The sequence below is a fragment of the Pyrus communis genome, chromosome 2 (assembly GCF_963583255.1).
Source record: "Pyrus communis chromosome 2, drPyrComm1.1, whole genome shotgun sequence".
NCBI lineage: Eukaryota > Viridiplantae > Streptophyta > Magnoliopsida > Rosales > Rosaceae > Pyrus > Pyrus communis.
This window is the reverse complement of record NC_084804.1, coordinates 13,179,764-13,198,458: the sequence shown is the minus strand read 5'-3', so window position 1 is coordinate 13,198,458 and position 18,695 is coordinate 13,179,764. Positions and strand designations below refer to the sequence as shown.

General features: G+C 36.3%; 2 protein-coding genes across 2 annotated transcripts; both read left to right on the top strand.

The window, feature by feature from the left end:
* The first annotated feature begins 4,525 nt into the window (after window positions 1–4,525).
* On the top strand, window positions 4,526–7,644 carry LOC137720939 (uncharacterized). Its single transcript, XM_068460066.1, has 6 exons — window positions 4,526–4,867; window positions 5,846–6,045; window positions 6,721–6,861; window positions 6,951–7,031; window positions 7,139–7,266; window positions 7,441–7,644. The coding sequence occupies exons 1-6, from the start codon at window positions 4,642–4,644 to the stop codon at window positions 7,481–7,483; spliced, it is 819 nt and encodes a 272-aa protein (XP_068316167.1). The 5' UTR covers window positions 4,526–4,641; the 3' UTR covers window positions 7,484–7,644.
* A 1,826-nt stretch (window positions 7,645–9,470) lies between these two features.
* LOC137726985 (ninja-family protein 2-like) lies at window positions 9,471–11,537 on the top strand. Its single transcript, XM_068465936.1, has 2 exons — window positions 9,471–10,326; window positions 10,827–11,537. Exons 1-2 carry the CDS (start codon window positions 9,618–9,620, stop codon window positions 11,327–11,329), a joined length of 1,212 nt encoding a protein of 403 aa, XP_068322037.1. The 5' UTR covers window positions 9,471–9,617; the 3' UTR covers window positions 11,330–11,537.
* The last annotated feature ends 7,158 nt before the right edge of the window (window positions 11,538–18,695 follow it).

The window sequence follows — 18,695 nt, the reverse complement described above, 5'->3', positions numbered from 1 at the left end:
GGTTTTTTCAAGATGATTGCATACCCATTTAACTATGGGATGCTTGTATTTATACTTGCTTCATGATTACATCAGAGGGTTTGAAAGCCCTATTTACAAGGAGATTCGAAATTCAAATAATACAAATCAGAAAAGCAACAGTTTGCACATATTTGAAAATTACATCCTATAAACAAGGAAGCCTAATCAGATAGAACTCCAAACAGAACTAAACTCCTCAAAGCACGTTGGAGTCCTCAAAGCACGATGAGTGAAACTGCAATTTGACTTCATCTAACAAGCAGTTCCTTCGCTAGAATAACAATTCGCACCAGAGGACATGGAAAGAAGATCGATTCATCCAGCTAAAATATACGCTGGTAAAACACCGTTGACAACTTTGAGAGATAAGATAAAAACCTTACAGAAAAAGCAAGGAGACAACCGTAGCACAAGACTGGCTAGGGAGGACATCTCTCTAAATTAACGGAGAGAAATAGAAAACCCTAGCTTATTCTTAAGCAACAACATTCGACCGGGAAAATAAAAACCTGAAATTGAAAAGGGAATAGCTCTGTGTGCATGTCCGCCTTGTAGCAACATTTCAACCATCAACTAAACCATAGGGCTATAGAATTCCAACAATCAACGCGGTGATATACTCCGAGGATGATTACTTCAAGTTGCTTTGTTAAAACAAAAGTTTGATCCATAAAGAGGAAAACAAACGTTAGATGTTTTATCACTGATGGATCCCATTTGGTTCTACCTGGATAATTTTCTCAGAAGAATCCACTAGTAAAAAAAAAAACCTTGCGCGACGAAAAACACATCGTTGCGCAAAGTCTTTACAAAAATAAATAAAATAAAAAAATTATTTTTTTAAATCTTTGCGCGGCGTGATTCAAATATTTCGTCGCCTAAACCAATTTATTTTCGTTTTTTTATTTTGTACGTATAACACTTAAAAAATTGAATGGTATATATCTCTATTAAGTAGCTTTAAATTTATTATTGTAGTTCAGATTGGGTTTTTGTTAGAAAAAATATATTATTGTAGTTCGGATTGGATTTTTGTTAGAAAAATGTATTTTAAATTGATGATCGAATTAGTTCATTATATTCATATAGGGTCAAGGAGTGTAGCTATAAAAAAAATCATCAAAATTGGAGTTGAAATAATCGTTAAATCGTGATTTTTCGTTTATAATCGTCGAAAAGTTTTGTTCCATTCCTTGATCTCTGAATGTTTGTTTTTTGCGATTTTTGGCGTATATGATCTCGAAGTATATACAAACAAGTTTGATTGTTGGACTGTTGAAACTAGTTTCGTAGAATGCATATCCCATCAAAACACTAGATTCACTAACACTTAGAGTTTATGTATACTTTCAATAAGTATGACATAAGATTTTGTGGTATCCATTAGTGTAAATATTTTAAATTGAAGATCGAATTCATTCATTGTATTCATATAGGGTCAAGGAGTGTAGCTGTAAAAAATCATCTAAATCGAAGTTAAAATAACCGTTAAATCGTGATTTTTCGTTTATAACCGTCGTAAAGTTTTGTCCCGTTACTTGATCTATGAATGTTTGTTTTTTGTGATTTTTGGCGTATGCAATCTCGAAGTATATACAAACAAGTTTGATGGTTGGATTGTTGAAAATAGTTTTGTAGAATGCGTATCCCATCAAAACAATAGATTCACTAACACTTAGAGTTTATTTATACTTTCATTAAGTATAACATAAGATTTTGTGGTATCCATTAGTGTAAATATTTTAAATTGAAGATCGAATTCATTCATTGTATTCATATAGGGTCAAGGAGTGTAACTGTAAAAAAATCATCAAAATTGGAGTTAAAATAACCGTTAAATCGTGATTTTTCGTTTATTCATATAAGTGTAGTTGTATACATGCGTCGTGCAAACCAATTTCTTTTTGTTTTTTATTTTATTTTATATTATAAATTTTAAAATATAGTTGTTTTCATAAGTTTTTATTATTTTTTAAAAAATTTACGCGACGAATATTAATATTTTGTTGCCTAACCGTTATTTACTTATTTTTTATTTATTTTTATATTTTATATTGTTAAATTAAATTATTTTTTTATTTTGTTTGCGCGACGAATACACATTTGGTCGCCTAAACCTTATTTATTTTAATTTATTTATAAAAATTATTTTCTTTTTTATTATTTATAAAAATTATTTTTATAAATTTTGCGCGACAAACCAAAATTTTGTCGCGTATAATTCTTAAATTTGGACGGGAGCCAAATATGGGACGCAGGAAAATTTTTTTAAGACTTTGTGTGACCAATATTCGTCGCACAAAACTTTGTGCAACCAACACTTCGTCGCTCAAAACTCTAAAAATTTGGGCGGGCACCAAAAATGGGACGCGGGAATTTTTTTTTTTTTTAAGACTTTGTGCAACCAATTTTTCGTCGCACAAAACTCTAAAATTTTGGGATGTCACAAAAAATGGGACACGGGAAATTTTAAGACTTTGCGCAACCAACACTTCGTCGTGCAAAACTCTAAAAATTTGGGTGGGCACCAAAAATGGGACGCAGGAAATTTTTTTAAGACTTTGTGTGACCAATATTTCATCGCGCAAAGTGATATGGCTTTTAAAACCAAAATAACTCCTTCACCATTTTCTCAATGTCTTTCTCTACTCTTACCTCTCCTCTCTCTTTCCCTCTCCCCAAATCTGACCCTCTCTCTCACACTCACTCCTCTCAATTAATCTCTCTTCTCTCTCTTCACTATCTCTCACTCTCACTCCCTCTCTCATCTCTCTCTCACTATCTCATTTTATTCTCTCACACTCACTCCTCCCTCTCATTCTCACCCACTCTCAATCTTGCCAAAAGGTATATTCTCCCCAAATTTTTATTTTTTTTCATTAATATGTGTTTTTGGAGTTAGTTTTGAGTTTGGTGCAGGGTTTGGGGGCAAGTATAGGATGAGGAGTGGAGTTTGGGGTCGGATTTGGGGTATACCAATTTTAGGGGAGATAATGCCAATTTTTTGTTATTTTTTTGTTATTTGACCATTTTTTTTTTGTAGGGAATCATTGAGACTTTAACGGCTAAAGTTGAGGATTAGGACGCTATCAAAACATATCCCCCACCACTACCACCACAATAGACTTGTATTAGGATTTTATAATTATACTTTGTTAATTTATATGTACATTTTGAATATATTATATATATTGGACAATTTGATCACTATTTTTCATATGTAAATTTATTTTGAATATGTCAATTTAAATTAAAGTAATTAAAAAAATAAAATCATACAATTAAATTAAATTAAAAAGTAAAAATTCCAAAAATCTTGCACTACCAAATATTTCGTTGCGTAAACAATTAATATAATTAAATTAATATAAGAAAAATAATAAAACAAGAAGTCAAAAACCTTGCACAACAAAATATTTCGTCGAGCAAAATATTAAATTAATTTATTTTAATTAAAAAAATTTAAAAACAAAATTTTAAAATATTTCGTCGCGCAAAGCTTTGCATGACCTATCGTCACACAAAATTTGAGCGACAAATTAATTTTCGTCGCGCAAATCCTATCATCACAAGCTTTGCTAGACGAACCATGCGCGACCAAGATTTCGTCGCCCAAGGTTTTGCACGACGAAATTGTACTTTGCACAACAAACTTATTTCGTCGCGCAAAGTGTTTTTTGTAGTAGTAATCATATACCAACTTATGCAAAACACAAAAACCCACAAACTATTTTCTAGCCAAAGGAATAAACTAGAAGCCTCCCCGCTCAAATCAAGGCTGCAATATTTGGAAGTTCCATCAACGCAAAACCTCCCCAAAAGAACCCGATGAATTGAATCAGACCCGAACTGGAAAACTGTTAAAATCGTGGGTGTGGTGTGTTGGCGCCTAATGGCAATTTGGTAATAAATGTGTAGATAGAAATTCAGGTGAACTTAGATGGGCGGTAGTGTTTAAATAAAAATAAAAATTTACAAATCATATTCCACGTTGAATTCATTTAAAGGTACTTGGAAAGATATTTGAATTTGTGTGCGACAATAACCATTCTGCTCTAACCAATTTAGCTAAATTCAAATTAACAAACTCAAAATTTTCTTAAAAATTGAAGTTGTGCAATCAAAATTTTACCATTTTTTTTTTTTTTTACTTTTATCGTCTTGCAGGTGATACATACGATTTTTCATTTCACTATAGTATAATTCAAAATCAGAATCTCGTTTGTAATCAAAATAAAAATAACTTTTATGGTCTTATTCTCTAAATTAAGCATGTTGTTTTCATATTTAAGAAAGGTCAAGGATTTCATACTCAACCCATAGCCTCCAAAAGGCAAGCCACTAACTTCAGGATCCAACCTAATTCTGCCTTCCCTAAAAACCTATATTCCATACGTGTCCCTTCCTCGTTGGTCCTCCAAATGGAAACAGCATAAATGCCACGTCGTATCGGACCAAATGCATGCCCAATCCCCCGTCAAAACGCTCACACTCTTTACCCCCAACACCACGCACAAAAAACACACAAGATAAATTCTGTGTCTTTTTTGACTCTGCCAGTTTCTCTTCTTTCTCTAGAAAGGGATCGATCGGGCGCGCGGCTGTGCCACCAGATTTACGATGGGGAGGAGGAGGAACTCGCCGGTGAACGAGCTGTTTCAATGGGTGAGGAGGCAGTCAATCAAAGTCAAGGTTTGTCTGGGTAGCCTGCTGGCATTGTGTGCTTTGGTGGCACTGAGGTTTTGGGTGAAGAATCACAACTACTTTTTCATTGCCTCTGAAGTCGTGCATGTCGCCGGGATCGTCGTCCTCATTTACAAGCTCACTACTCAGAAGACTTGCTCGGGTATCCAAGCCCTTTCTATTGCTCAATTCTTCATAATTTGATTTTTTATTTGGGATATTATTTGAGTTCTTGGGTTTTTATTGATTTGATTTGTCATGATTTCTGCTGGTTTGGAATCGGTTTGTTTTTGTATCCAATTTTTAATATCACTAGAGTCGCATGCCTCAAGCCCTATATTGGGAGAGTAACTTTAGCCGATTACCCCACCTAAAATTTTATAAATAGCCAATTTTTCTCCTAGCGTTAGATTTTAATATTTTTCATCCAATTTTTCATTCTTTTTTTTCTTGTGCGGTTGTCATGTGTTGTTCGCGTGATCAAGGTGGATGGTTAATTGGATGAAATTTTTCAAAATATAACGTCAGGGAAAAATTGGCTATTTATAAAAGTTCAAATAAGTAATCAACTAAAATTAAAGTTCAAAGAAGAAATTGAATAACTATAAAAGTTCATGGAATAATCGGCTAAAATTAAAGTTTATTGGGAAAATTGACAACTCTATGCAAGTTCAGAGAGCAAATCGACAAATATGTCAATAATTTATCTTTGTAAATTATAAAATTATTAGGATGATGTTATTAGCACTCCAGAAATACCATCATGCACTCTTTTCTATAAAATATTGCCTATGTTTAATAAATTTGGAGTACATGATGACTTTTTTGTATCAATCTCATTCATTATTGTGGTAAATAAATCGAAAGTAAGTACGGCTCATGATTCTGCAGTACAATTATTCAATTGATTAATCTGCCCTCCAATTTGATCCGGTAGTTCGAGTTTAATCTTACCTCTCATTTGATCAGGTGGTTAAATTCGAGTTTAATCTGACCTCTCATTTATCAGGTAGTTAAATGAGTTAACATTCTAAGTAATCGTTTCAGAGTAATACATTTGCTAATTATCAGCTTTAGTGCATATATATTTTCAATGTGCCAAGTTTTTTGGCTAATCAGTTGGTTTCTATTACATTCTCAGGTCTTTCCCTGAAGACTCAGGAACTCACAGCTCTCTTCCTAGCAGTAAGATTATTTTGCAGTACCATGATGGAGGGCGACATTCACACCGTGCTCGATTTTTCTACTCTCGTTTCAACAGTGTGGGTCATATACATGATACAGTTTAAATTGAAGTCAACCTACATCAAGGAACTGGACAATTTTCGCTTATATTATGTGGTAAATCTTTAATCTGTTGCTGGTTTTTATTGTTATTAGTATCAAATTTATATTAATCTCCCTTTGTCGTAAGTGTTTGTGTATATATATCGGCCAGTATAGTTTGAAGAGAAAATGCATATATGTATACATGTGCGTACCCTACATTTCATATGTCGATTCATCAATATCATATGCTTTGTATATGTAGGAATTATTTGATGACAATATTAAAACACTGGTGCTATTGACAAATATACCATCCTCTTTAGCGCTTCTTAGAGATTAAAATTTTCGAGTGAGACTAAACTGGGGACGTAAAATTGCTTATTATTTGTACTTTCTTTTCCCTACCATGCATCTCCATAGCATGATTTGCCATTGCCTCATGTAATAAAACCAAATGGCGTCTCCTTACAAACTGCACATAGGAAAAGAAAATTAGACTTCCGATTTGAGAAGATTTGAAGCTGCTTCCATGTGCATGAGTTGCATTAACTCTGGCAACCTCAATCCACTGTTCATAGTTCATACCCCTTACTGACAATGTGCAATGATCTTGAATGTACGTATTTGCTCTGCTTTAACTTTGAAGCAAAGAAGTTGGAATTTACATTGCAACTTTATAAAAGGTGCGAGATTATTATACTTGTTTTTAACCACAAAAACCGCAACTTAATTTCATTTGAATTGCAGGTGGTGCCTGCTGCTGTCCTTGGCGTGCTTGTCCACCCGTATACACTATATAACCGCATCAGTCGAATCCTTTGGGCATTTAGTGCATACATGGAAGCCGTTTCAGTACTGCCTCAACTCCGTTTGATGCAGAATGCGAAGGTTGCGATTACATCAGATTAAAGCTCTTGAACCACTCATTTACCAGATCAATTGATCTTTGTTTTCTTCTGCTGATGATTTTCTTTCAGATGATCGAACCATTTACCTCACATTACGTATTTGCATTGGGCATTTCAAGGTTCTTCGCGTGTGCTCATTGGATTATTCAGGTTAGGCATGACTTCTTGCAGATCTACGAGACTAGACGGAGATATATATTTGTACATACATAACGACATGTATCGGAATAATGCAATACTTTGCCATTCTCTTGCAGATCTACGAGACCAGAGGAGGATATATATTTTTACTCGGGAGCGGGTATTTCTGGATTTTGGCAGTTTTCCTCTGTGAGATCGTCCAAACATTCATCTTAGCTGACTTTTGCTACTACTACATAAAGAGGTAAGTCACGAAGAAGAAAAATCTCGTATTCAACCCCTTCTCTTACATTCAGCCCCTCGCTTAATGTGATCGTTTTTGTAAGCGGGAGCTTGTATACAATACGTTACACTCTAATTACCAAACCCGACTCCCATGTTCGCATAACCCTTTGAACACTTATTGTGTGTTTCGCAGTAAAATGGAAGGGCAGCTGGTCATGAGGATGCCTCCGGTCTAGGATTACACCAGCCATCGGTTTTCGGATGACTATACAAAGTTACAAACATCACGTGACATGAGGAAGCAAACGAGGAAACCAAGCTATCTAATGGCCTCTTTTCTTTTTTTCTTCTTCTTTATTTATGCTTTTGGGTGTAGTAAGACATGATTAGTACAAAACAAAAGAAAAGGAAAACCGAAAGACCAGAGTTGTTGTGGTTTATTTATTTTTATTTTTTTCACTCATCATATGTAAGATGAATTTTGTTGTGGTCAGTCGCATACAGGCATTGATTATTGATGAGATGTGAATTTCACATCATTAGTAGTCATACATCACACTTGTGTGTTGGCGATGGATGTGGCTATGTCAGCTCTACAAGTAGATACCTATGAATTCAGCTAAGGCCATCTTGAAAATAGTCCGAAAATTGTCTCCAACAGAGGGCTAGGCCAAAAGGCTTGTAGGCTCCACCGGGTCAAAACCAACCAATCAGGCCAACGGACTAGCCATCTCCAGCCAGCCAGCCCACTTTTTTTTTTTTTTTTTTTTTTTTGGCCCAACCCACTTTTTTTTTAAATTTCTAATTTTTTTCAACACCATTTCTCACATATTTTTCACCTTTCCATATTATATTACTTCATTTTATTTCAATTCTTTAGATATGATTTTTTGTTACGAAACTATGTTTGGCCTATGGTTCTCTAGCCCCTCGGTTGGAGATAGTAAGAAATATGATCATGCATTGTTCATTAAAATATTAATTTCTTGAATGACCAAAGGGCTACAACGAGCTCTCTGGCTCTCGTTCGGTTGGAGATGGCCTAACTAAGCTTAATTGCTCACACACACAACTAACTGGATGATATGTAAGTCTCACATGCATTAATGTTTAGAAATTACTCACATGTGTGTTTCTGAAATAAGTTACTAACATTTATCTGACTGTTTATGAGATATGCGCCTGTCATCCTCCGGTGGTAAGAAATTGCCCAAATCCAACATGCATAAACAGTCAAACATTACTTAAGCGCATTTATGGGCTCTATTCAAACACCTATCCGACACCTATCTATCTATAAAAAGTCTTAATTTTATGAAAGTCTCCTAAATTGGCCCACGGTGACTTATGACTCCCAAAAAACGACACATGGCAACCAACCATCGTACATTAGAAAGGCCAACCCCTTCCTTGCGACACCCAAAAAAACCGAGCCAAATTTCTACCCCACCGCTTCCATAAATCAATATCATGGCAACGCAGATCTAAATGCTCATATTGGATCCTTGGGAACCATCTGAAGCGTCGGTTGTACGCGTTTCAAACCTGGTGTATGCGCTACACACCTTGTCCTCTCCTTTTCGAAACAAACTCATCTCCGGAGACGCCGCCACGTGTCCAGTGCCCTACGTGGACAACCGACTCCAGCCACTCCTCTTCCACCGCGTGTCGGCATCACCGTACATAAACCACCTCACACTTCAACATCATTTTCCCTAAAAGAGGCAGACCAACTTGACGTTACTGAGCTGTGACGCGCCACGTTTCGACCTTTGCTATATGGGACAAGGCCCCAGACTGATACCCGACGACGACACGTGTCGATAAAGCACATTGCCACGCAGACTTTGCTTCCTGGGATACCTGGACTGAAAAGGACGGTTGAGATTCGCGGGTGACAGGCTGACTGATTTTACAGAGCTGTCCGCCTATCCGCTGTTAATTTCACGGGAGCCAGGTGCTCACGCGTGTCTGTCACCAAGCTCTTCATGCACGTGTGACACGTGGCGCGCGCTGCGAACCAACGAGCGTGCGCCGGACTTCTCATTTCACTTGAGAAGAGATTGGTTCCCGCTAAATTAACGTATTAACAGGCAAAACATGATTAGTTTTAGCGCTAAACCAGGATTAGTAGCTAATCCTTTTTGCTAAATATATTCAAAATATCCTACGTGTCCACCCACCGTCCCTGTCTCGTTCTGATTTTCTGCCACGTACAGCTCTCAATCGCTTCGGTCCCCGGCTATTTCCCCGCTTTCCCCTTCTCTCCCTCAGAAATTCTGAACCTAAAAAACCCTAAGGGATTTTCAGAGCAAACAAAAAAAATGAACTTGAAGCTTGAAGCTTTTTAAAATTTTGAGTTCTGCAAAAATGGGAGAGGTATCCAAATCGGGATTGAAAGAGGAGGAGATTGAGCTGGATTTGGGGCTGTCGATCGGCGGCAGCTTTCGAAGGCCGGAGAACTCGAAGCTGGCCAACGGGTTCGATGTAGCTCCGAGAGAGAGGGAGTACCAAACGCTGCCATCCCAACCGCACGTGCCTTCTCCGTCGCCGATCGAACCGTCGGAGCCGGAGAGCGCTCGTCTGGATCCGCAGACGAAGCGGGAGATGCAGGCGTTGAGAAGGCAGGAAGCGAAGAGGAAGCGGGAGGAGAAGCAAATCCGGGGACTGAACGGTTCCCAAGCGGAAGAGCAGCCTGGGGTGAAGAAAGAGAGAACGGAGACGAATGTGAATGTGAATCTGAATTTGAGCAACGGACAAAGGGAGCTGCGCTACCCGGTTCAGTACCCGTACCTGCCGGTCCATTTTGTTCCGTACACGAATCCTTGCGTGATGCCTTGCTGGGGCCCAAGCGGCGGCTGGGGTTTCCGGCCTTTTCAGGCGCATAAGCCGAAGTTGAATAACGGGTGTGAGACGGAGCAGAATGGTGGGTCAGGTAAAACGGCGTCGGCAAATGGTGGGTCGGGTAAAACGGCGTCGGTAAATGGTGGGTTGGGTAAGAAACCGGCGCCGACAAATGTTTCACCAGTGTGTAGTTCCTCCACCGTGTCAGATCATCAAAGCGCAGCTTCTCATGAAGGTATGCTAAAATGTTTTTAACTCAGGAAATGATTTCCGCGCACTATTTTTGTTTATGCGTTTATTGTATTGATCCAAACGCCAGAAATAAAGGGTTTAATCGGGAAATAATTTCCGCGCACTATTTGCATTCATGGAAAAGAATTTTTTGCCTTTTCACTTCGGCTGCTTTCCTATTTTGTGTGGTCACAGTTAAGTCACGTTAATATTTTATGTTATTTTTTATAAAGATAATAAGATAAAAATAAATAGTATTATAAAATATAGACGTGACTTAAGTATGACCACACAAACAGAGAATACGGAGGGCACTAAAAGTGGAGGGCAGACAATTCTTGTCTTTTATTGTATTGATCCAAATGCCAGAAATAAAGGTTTTAACTCGGGAAATAATTTACGCGCATTATTTTTGTTATGCGTTTACTGTATTGATCCAAACGCCAGAAATAAAAGGTTTAACTCGGGAAATGATTCTGACTTTTTGGTTTTTGAAATTCTTAGGTGGTGGAAGCAGTGAGAGCAGAAGCCATTCAAGCCAGAGCATACAAGAAAACATAGAGCCGGTTTCAAATTCCTTGGAATCCAATTCCAAAGGGAATGAACAAAAACTGAATCCAAAAACAGAACCCAAATCAGAACACGCGGAACCGGCTCCAATCCCAAAACCCATCTCACCAAAACAAGAATCTTCTCCTCCATTTCCTCCACGGAAGGAAATTGCCAAAAGGGACCCAATTTCCAAGCCTCCAAAACCCCCGATGAGGAAACATGGCAGCAATACCGTTTCCTTTCCCCAAATGCCTTACGTCTCGACGACCGGGACCGGCTCGAATGGGAAAACGGTTCATGGGTTGTTGTACAGATACACGGAATCGGAGATCACCATCGTGTGCGTCTGCCATGGAACCACATTCTCGCCGGCTGAATTCGTGCAGCATGCCGGAGGCACCGATGTTTCCCAGCCGCTGAGGCACATCACTGTGATCCCATCTGCTTTTGGATGATGAGCCGAGCTGAAAGATGATCGAGTTAACTACTGACCCGTTTCATTTCTTCTAATTTGCTACCTAGTTTTCTCTTCTATTTTAATCGTGGCTGATGAGAATTGCTGGTATTAATGGGACTGGCAGGCTTACATTTTTTGCATTAGTTGTGTGTAAAAGCTGCAAATCAACTGTGATTAACGTACAGTTAACCTTTTTAGATCAGATATTCTTGTTCATGTAAAATGGTGTGCTCCTTTTTTTTAACTTTCCCAAGATTTTGCTTAACATATGATTGGTTTGGCATTGTTATGTTTTGAAAAGAAAAAAAACTATTTCTATTATAATGCGAGAATAAACTTATTTTGACTGTTTTATGTTTTCAGCTTTTTTTCATCTAAAATTGTGAAAATAAGCTATTTTTCAATATTTATCAAAAAAAAAATTTTAACTCAATTTTTTTTTATACCCATTTTTTATAACAATACACAGTACCAAACCAGTACTTAATGCTACCTAAATTCTTAACATTTTACTTACTGCGCTTTAACTAAATCTTGGAAAACAACTATGAATATTTTTTTGTTATTAGCGTTTAGTCTTTCTTAAACATTTCTTCTGCATCTCTTATACTATTATACTTCCTCTTTCTTCCCTTTTTAACTACTTTCCTCGTACGTCAAGCACAAACAATACTAAATATCTTCCTATTTTTTGGGCATTGCCCACCGCTTAACGAAAGAAATCACAATCTTAGAGTTATAGTTATAATTAACAGTTAGATTCAGTGGTTCAGAGGTTGTTTTAATTTTATCTTGAATGCTGAAAATGTCAGAAAGTTGAACATTTTCGATCCCATCATCAAGTGTCCCAATGGAGCATTTGAAGTTGTAAAGAAGCAAATACTTGAGTATATGTTTATGAACTATATATTGTTGGGAAGGGAATCAGCAGGAAGATACTTGAGTATGGAGATGTCGTTGAAGAATGTCACGGCAGCGGAGTTCAGTCACATTATATAGAAAAATTGCTTCTTAAGTTTAAGCATCTACAAATAAAAGAAACAAATACCTCTTATGACCCTAGTGAAACTTTGCTTAATAATTCTAGTAGGTCCGTTGCACAACTTGAGTATGCTAATGTAATCGAAAGTGTAATATATGTCATGCATTGTACCAGGCCAGATATCACATTTGCAGTAAACAAACTTTCTAGATACATTAGTCATTCAAGTACTACTCATTGGAAAGCAATATATAGAATTTTTGGTTATCTTAAAAGAACTATTAACCTGAGTTTAACTTCCTCTGAGTTTCCAACAGTACTTGAAGGTTATTCAGATGCAAAGTTGGATAACAAGTGCTAATGATAATAAGTATACATCAGGTGGATTTTTACAATTGTTGGAAGAGCAATTTCTTGGGCTTCGAAGAAGTAAACATGTATAGCACATTCAACTATGAAATTAGCAGCAGTAGGTAAAGAAGCCAAATGGATTAGAAATTTGTTATTGGAAATAGACTTGTGGCCACAACCGATGCCATCCATTTCTTTATACTGTGGTAGTGAGGTTACTTTGTCTAGAGCATACAATAAGGTATACAATGGAAAGTCTAGACATAGTAGCTTGAGACATGACTATGTCAAGCAGTTAATAGCTGATGGAGTTATTAATAGTATTTATGTTAAATCAAGTAATAACTTGGCGGATCCGTTAACGAAAGCACTTTCAAGAGCTTTGGTAGTTAGTACATCTAGTAGAATGGGGCTAAAACCCTTTACTGAAAATTAGCCACCAATAATGGTAACCCGACTTTGTCTAGAACATCACTAGTTTAAAAGTTTAATGGGTAATAACAAGTTATTGATAAGTGGTTGTCAAAACACTAAAAATTAATATAAATATATATATATAGCTCATTCCAAGATGATCAGTGTAAGACTGCTACGTTTAGAAGGTTGAGTTTTATCTCTTAATGATGTTATTTGTAATTAGGTATATGGTAGCAGGGACATGGGAATGAACCTCATCTATATGAACATAAGAAGTGGTGCTGCTTCTACCAAGAGTTAAGTTTTCTCATGTAAATGTTCATGAAACCAAGATGAAGCACAAGACCATTGTCACATCCCAGACCAGCTCCACCGTAGCACGATATTGTCCACTTTGGGCCTTGGCCACACCCTCATGGTTTTGTTTCTGGGATCTCACGTGAGAACTTCTCAATGGGTCACCCATCCTAAGATTGCTCTTGCCCGAACTCGCTTAACTTCGGAGTTCCGATGGAACCCGAAGCTAGTGAGCTCTCAAAAAGCCTTGTGCTATAGGGAAGGGAGCATGTACATATAAGGCATATCACCCCCTCTCTGATGGTCGATGTGGAATCTCACAGCCATAATAGTGCTTAAATAGTTCAGAAATTTCTTTAAGGAAATAAGACATAGTCATGTGTGTAGTGATTTCGGTTTTAACATAAAAATAGTTGGTTTAAGCTTAGATCATCATCGCATTCGTTATAACTTTGAATTACTTACACAATTAAAGGTTTCATTCGAAAGAAACATTTATTGTATGCATGATTATATCAGTATGTTTGTGGTTAATTATAAAGAGAGAAATGTTATTATATTATTTATCATATTATTGAAATTGAAAAGTATTGTTAGAGATTCAATAATAAATATATAAATTATTATCATATATATATATAATATACACACACATGTGACTTGGTACTGCATTGTGCAGCATGTGTGTGTGTAATCTATAAAAGGTTGTTGCGGTGTGCAGAAACTATATGGGCGGCAACCTTTACAAAAGGTTGGGCTTCATTCAACCTTTTACAGCCGTATATTTTGTTGAATAGTTGTAATTTTTTGTTAAAAAATATGATACTTACTAAAATTGTATGAGTAGAATTAAAAGATGTAATTAATCAATATTTATTTTCTGAAAATTTTAAATAGAAGACATGTCTTTTGGATCAACATTATTAAAAAGGGTTGTATATCTTCAACTAAAATAAAAGGATTCGATGAATGGGTGCTTTAATGCCCATAAATACCTATTATGGCATAATGTAACATTCACACAATTTCATAAATTTGTTTCTACATTCCTTGCTCTCTTCTCTCTCCATCACATTCATACAATTTCTTTCTAGTTATTTCTAAGGGAATACAATTCGGTTTTGCTAATCGAATATTTCATACTTTGTTGTATTCTGGAAGTGGTTTGCCAAAAACCGTTTAGCAAACTCATTCGAGTAGGGACAAATAACATTTTAAAGAAACAATTCAACTCGTACCTCAAAATCATCATCCAAATTATTCTCTATATTCATACATTTCTAGATTTCCTCTAACACTAGAGTTCGTAATAAACTACGGTTCACTATCCACAGTATACTAAGAAGCTAGAAATACTAATTTGAAATTTCCATCATCTGTTCACAACCACCAGTTGTCCATCAATGTTACCTCATCCTCAGTTGCTTTCAAGTATGGTTACACGTGTCACTCTCCTAGACTATCTATCCTCATTTTCATACATTTAAATAAGCTATAAGGCTAATATACGGTTGGATTCCCGAATTACTCAGGGAGCAGGATAGAAGGTAGTCACATAGTTCTAGACTCACTCAAAGGAACCAGCAAGAAAGATTTCGACGGGGTCCAAACCAACTCAATGGAACTGACTAGTAAATAGGATTTCAAACCAATTCAATGGAATCCATAGGATGTAACCATACCAACTCAATGGAACCTAATAGGAAATAGGAGTCCAAACCAGCGCAATGTAATCCAACTAGGTAGTGATCACTAATTATGGATTTACTAAGCATGACGAACCCTGAAATATATATGATCACCCATTACGTATTAACCAAGCAAAACCACAAGCATAACTTGATATACGTCGAGTATGATACACGGTTAGACCTATCGTATAATCTCATCTCATTTTATGGCGCCCGGTTAGACCTATCACACCATTCCATCTTCGAGCATGATATAAAATTAGACATGTCATATCTCTCGTTCTGTAAGGCTTTGAAATTCCAAATAGTTCGATGGAGGTGGCTGAATCCAACTGTAGAATTGAAGAAGTGCTGACTACGTTGCGTGGCTCACTTCTAAGAAGCCTTTATGTAATTTTCTCATGCCTCTAAATCTTTTCATATTTGTGCACGAAAAAGATAAATGAAATTGTTATTGACATTTTGAAAAAGTCATCTCTAATGAAATAAATAAGGGAAATAGGAGCGACAATAATCCTTTATAGTGCTAATAACATCGTTTTCTTTGTTACTTAGTTCCACATTCATGGGGTCTTGTATCATTGGTTGTAAGTTAAGATTAACGTGTGTAGTGTGCCAGAGAACTAAGAACAACAAAGCGACTGCTCTTGTACCATCTGCTCCACTCTCTAAATCACTAATTTTTAGCACAACAAGCGTAAGAAAAATTGAGAATAGTTTAGAGACCAAAAGGTCGGAAGGCGAAGACAGCTCATAGGTGAAATCGGGATGAGCTAGCACCGTCTACATTTGCTATGGAGGCACATTCTCACTAACTAAGGGGCCATTTGATAGCCATTTCGTTTTCACTTTTCACCTTTTTTGAAAACTATAAACTAAGAACGAAATGCTTAACAAACGGCTTCTAAGCTTTCACCATATGTTGGAGACATAATTGTGATCAATATATGTTATGCAAATCTTACATGCGTTTTCCAAGAGTGAAATATTTGTTGAGTATGGTTTATAACAAAAAATTGAAAATCATCCTATGCATCTAAAAAAAGTCATTTTGCACTCTTCAGTGCTGGGCATTATACTCTTTTTATTACCCAAGGAATGAACTATGGGACCGTGAGAGTGTCATGTATTTTAGGATCGGACGGCTCATTATCAGAATCTTATAGAAAAAAATATAAAATATATAAAATTATTTTTTAGAATGCTAATAATATTCTAACAGATAAAAATTTATATCTATCACCTGAACATTCAAGATAGGCTACGTGGTATTGATGGAGGGCCCAAAGAGAGATGATTGGGTACCCAGGCTATTGATTGTTTTGGGCTCACACAATAGTGCGGTAGCAGCAAGACCGTTACGCGCACCCAAAGGTTTGCTGAGGGGCGCTCATCATACTTTTTTTCTTTTCAAAACCATAACTTTAGTTGGTTAACTTGTTCGTTGTTAGAAGAAAGAGAATTAGTGAGGATCGAAATTGCTCCAAATTACATAAACATTGCTGTTTTTCATCGTTATAATAAAATGTCGTCTGTGTTAAAATTTACACTTTAAACACTAATAATTTTCATCCTAATATAATAAACCATGTGAAGAATGAAATAAATAAATGAATGAAAATAAACCCTATTGATCATTCGTGGAAACCTAATCATTACTTGTCAATCGATTCAAAGAGTTAGCCGATTGGTTGGCCAATCATAAAATTCCTTCTTTGAAGCTCTCACTGCCCTACTTATGACACGTTTATTTATCATAAATAAGTATACAATAGACTCGTATCAATTAAATTTTTAACATACAATAAAATTAGATACCCATGTATGAATAACTAGATATCATATCACTTAGGGACTAAACAACATATCATTTTGATTTATGACACCTTCAATTTCAAATAAGTAACATGTCCTTATATATTCAAGTACCCTAAGTAAGGAATTAGGGAATGCTTAAAACAATAATCATTATCTAAAAAGAAAACTAATAAAAATGGTTTCAAAACTTTTAATTTTAACTAAAAACCATCCACTAATCTTTTCAATGATAAGGACAAAAAAAAAAAAAAAAAAAAAAACCTAAAAAAAGCGCGTGCAACTCAAACCTAGTTGTCAACTTGCTCCGTCTCCTCCATCACTTTGTTTTGCAGCATTCTCCTTCTCCTCACATCACTTTGTTTTGCAGCAGTCCCTTCTAACAAATTTCCAGCCGAGTTCCCTCCCTGGCGCAGAAATCAGGTGCGGCGTAATCCAAACGCACTTTTAAAGGCCTTTGTTGAGCGCTACTACGTACATGTTTGATGCCAACCGCGCGGCCATGGCTAATCTATACCAGGAAAGCTCAATGTTGAGCTTCGAAGGTCAGAAGATCCAAGGAAGGCTCTTGGGTATATTTGATTTGGCTCTTGGGTATATTTGTTTCAATACAACATGGAATTTATATTTAATTTGATTTAGCTAATCTTTGATTTGATTTAGCTAATCTATGATTTGGTTAACCTATACCATGAAGGCCCAATGTTGAGCCTTGAAGGTCAGAAGATCCAAGGGTCATAAAAGCATCATGGGCAAGCTTACTTTCTGAATAAGATTGAGAATTAGACAGGAAAATGACTTTGAGGCGCGTTAATATGTTTTCCTTAAAGTGATATTTGCCTCCACTCTAATATGAGTTTGCTAACAGATCTAAAGCAAATCACTTTCAGGATACAACAAAATTTGGAATTTTAGTTTAGCAAAAACTAAAATTCCTTTAAAATCTTTTAAAAGGAAACTGTATAATTTTGATGGAGAGAAAGAGGATAAGAAAATATTGTTTGAACAATTGTATATATGAATATGCAGCCAACTTGGGCTATATATAGATACTATGGAACCCTTTGAAGATGGATCAAAGTGTGCATATAAAAGTCATGTTCTTTCCTGCATCATTACCACCGAATGGATGCATCTTTTAATTAAAATCACAACCTGCTGCATCCTTTCATTTTCTGAAAAGATGCAATCCCATTGCTAGTGACACGGAACTGCAAGAAGTCATAACTTTCTGATTTCATAACAAGGGACATACCCCTTAGTTATGTTTCTTCAATCCAAAAGACACGGAACTGCAGCCATGCTTCTTCAATCCAAGAGACACAGCACTGCAACTTTTGGTTGTGCTTCTTCGCACAAGGCACTGCAGCCTTTGGTTGTGCTTCTTCACACAAGGCACTGCAACCTTTCTCCCATCATGCACGCAACATCATATTTCAATTTCATGTGTGTTTGTTACTAGCCTCCCCTTCCAGCAGTGCCAGCACTACTGTGATTTTGGCTTATGGTTTTAGTGATTTTCGCTTTGGTGATTAAGGTTTAGTCGATCTGCTAGAAACTTGATTTTGGTTTGAAAAATAGTCAACGCTTAGTTTACAAAATAGCGACAGTACTAGTTTACGAAATAGTGACAATACTAGTTTACGAAATAGTGATAATACTAGTATTTGGTTTGAAAAATAGTCAGTGCTTAATTTACGAAATAGTAATACTACTATTACTTGGTTTAATAAATAGTCTATTTAGTTTACGAAATAGTGATAGTACTAGTGTTAGGTTTAAGAAATAATCAATGTTTAGTTTACAAGGTG

What these genes read in the sequence shown, in the direction of transcription:
- LOC137726985 (XM_068465936.1), top strand. Translation starts at nt 9,618, where the DNA reads ATGGGAGAGGTATCCAAATCGGGATTGAAAGAGGAGGAGATTGAGCTG. An exon ending in AAGCGCAGCTTCTCATGAAG is followed by an intron (nt 10,327 to 10,826) that starts GTATGCTAAAAT and finishes TGAAATTCTTAG; the next exon opens with GTGGTGGAAGCAGTGAGAGC.
- LOC137720939 (XM_068460066.1), top strand. Translation starts at nt 4,642, where the DNA reads ATGGGGAGGAGGAGGAACTCGCCGGTGAACGAGCTGTTTCAATGGGTG. An exon ending in GTGCTCATTGGATTATTCAG is followed by an intron (nt 7,032 to 7,138) that starts GTTAGGCATGAC and finishes ATTCTCTTGCAG; the next exon opens with ATCTACGAGACCAGAGGAGG. An exon ending in TGCTACTACTACATAAAGAG is followed by an intron (nt 7,267 to 7,440) that starts GTAAGTCACGAA and finishes TGTGTTTCGCAG; the next exon opens with TAAAATGGAAGGGCAGCTGG.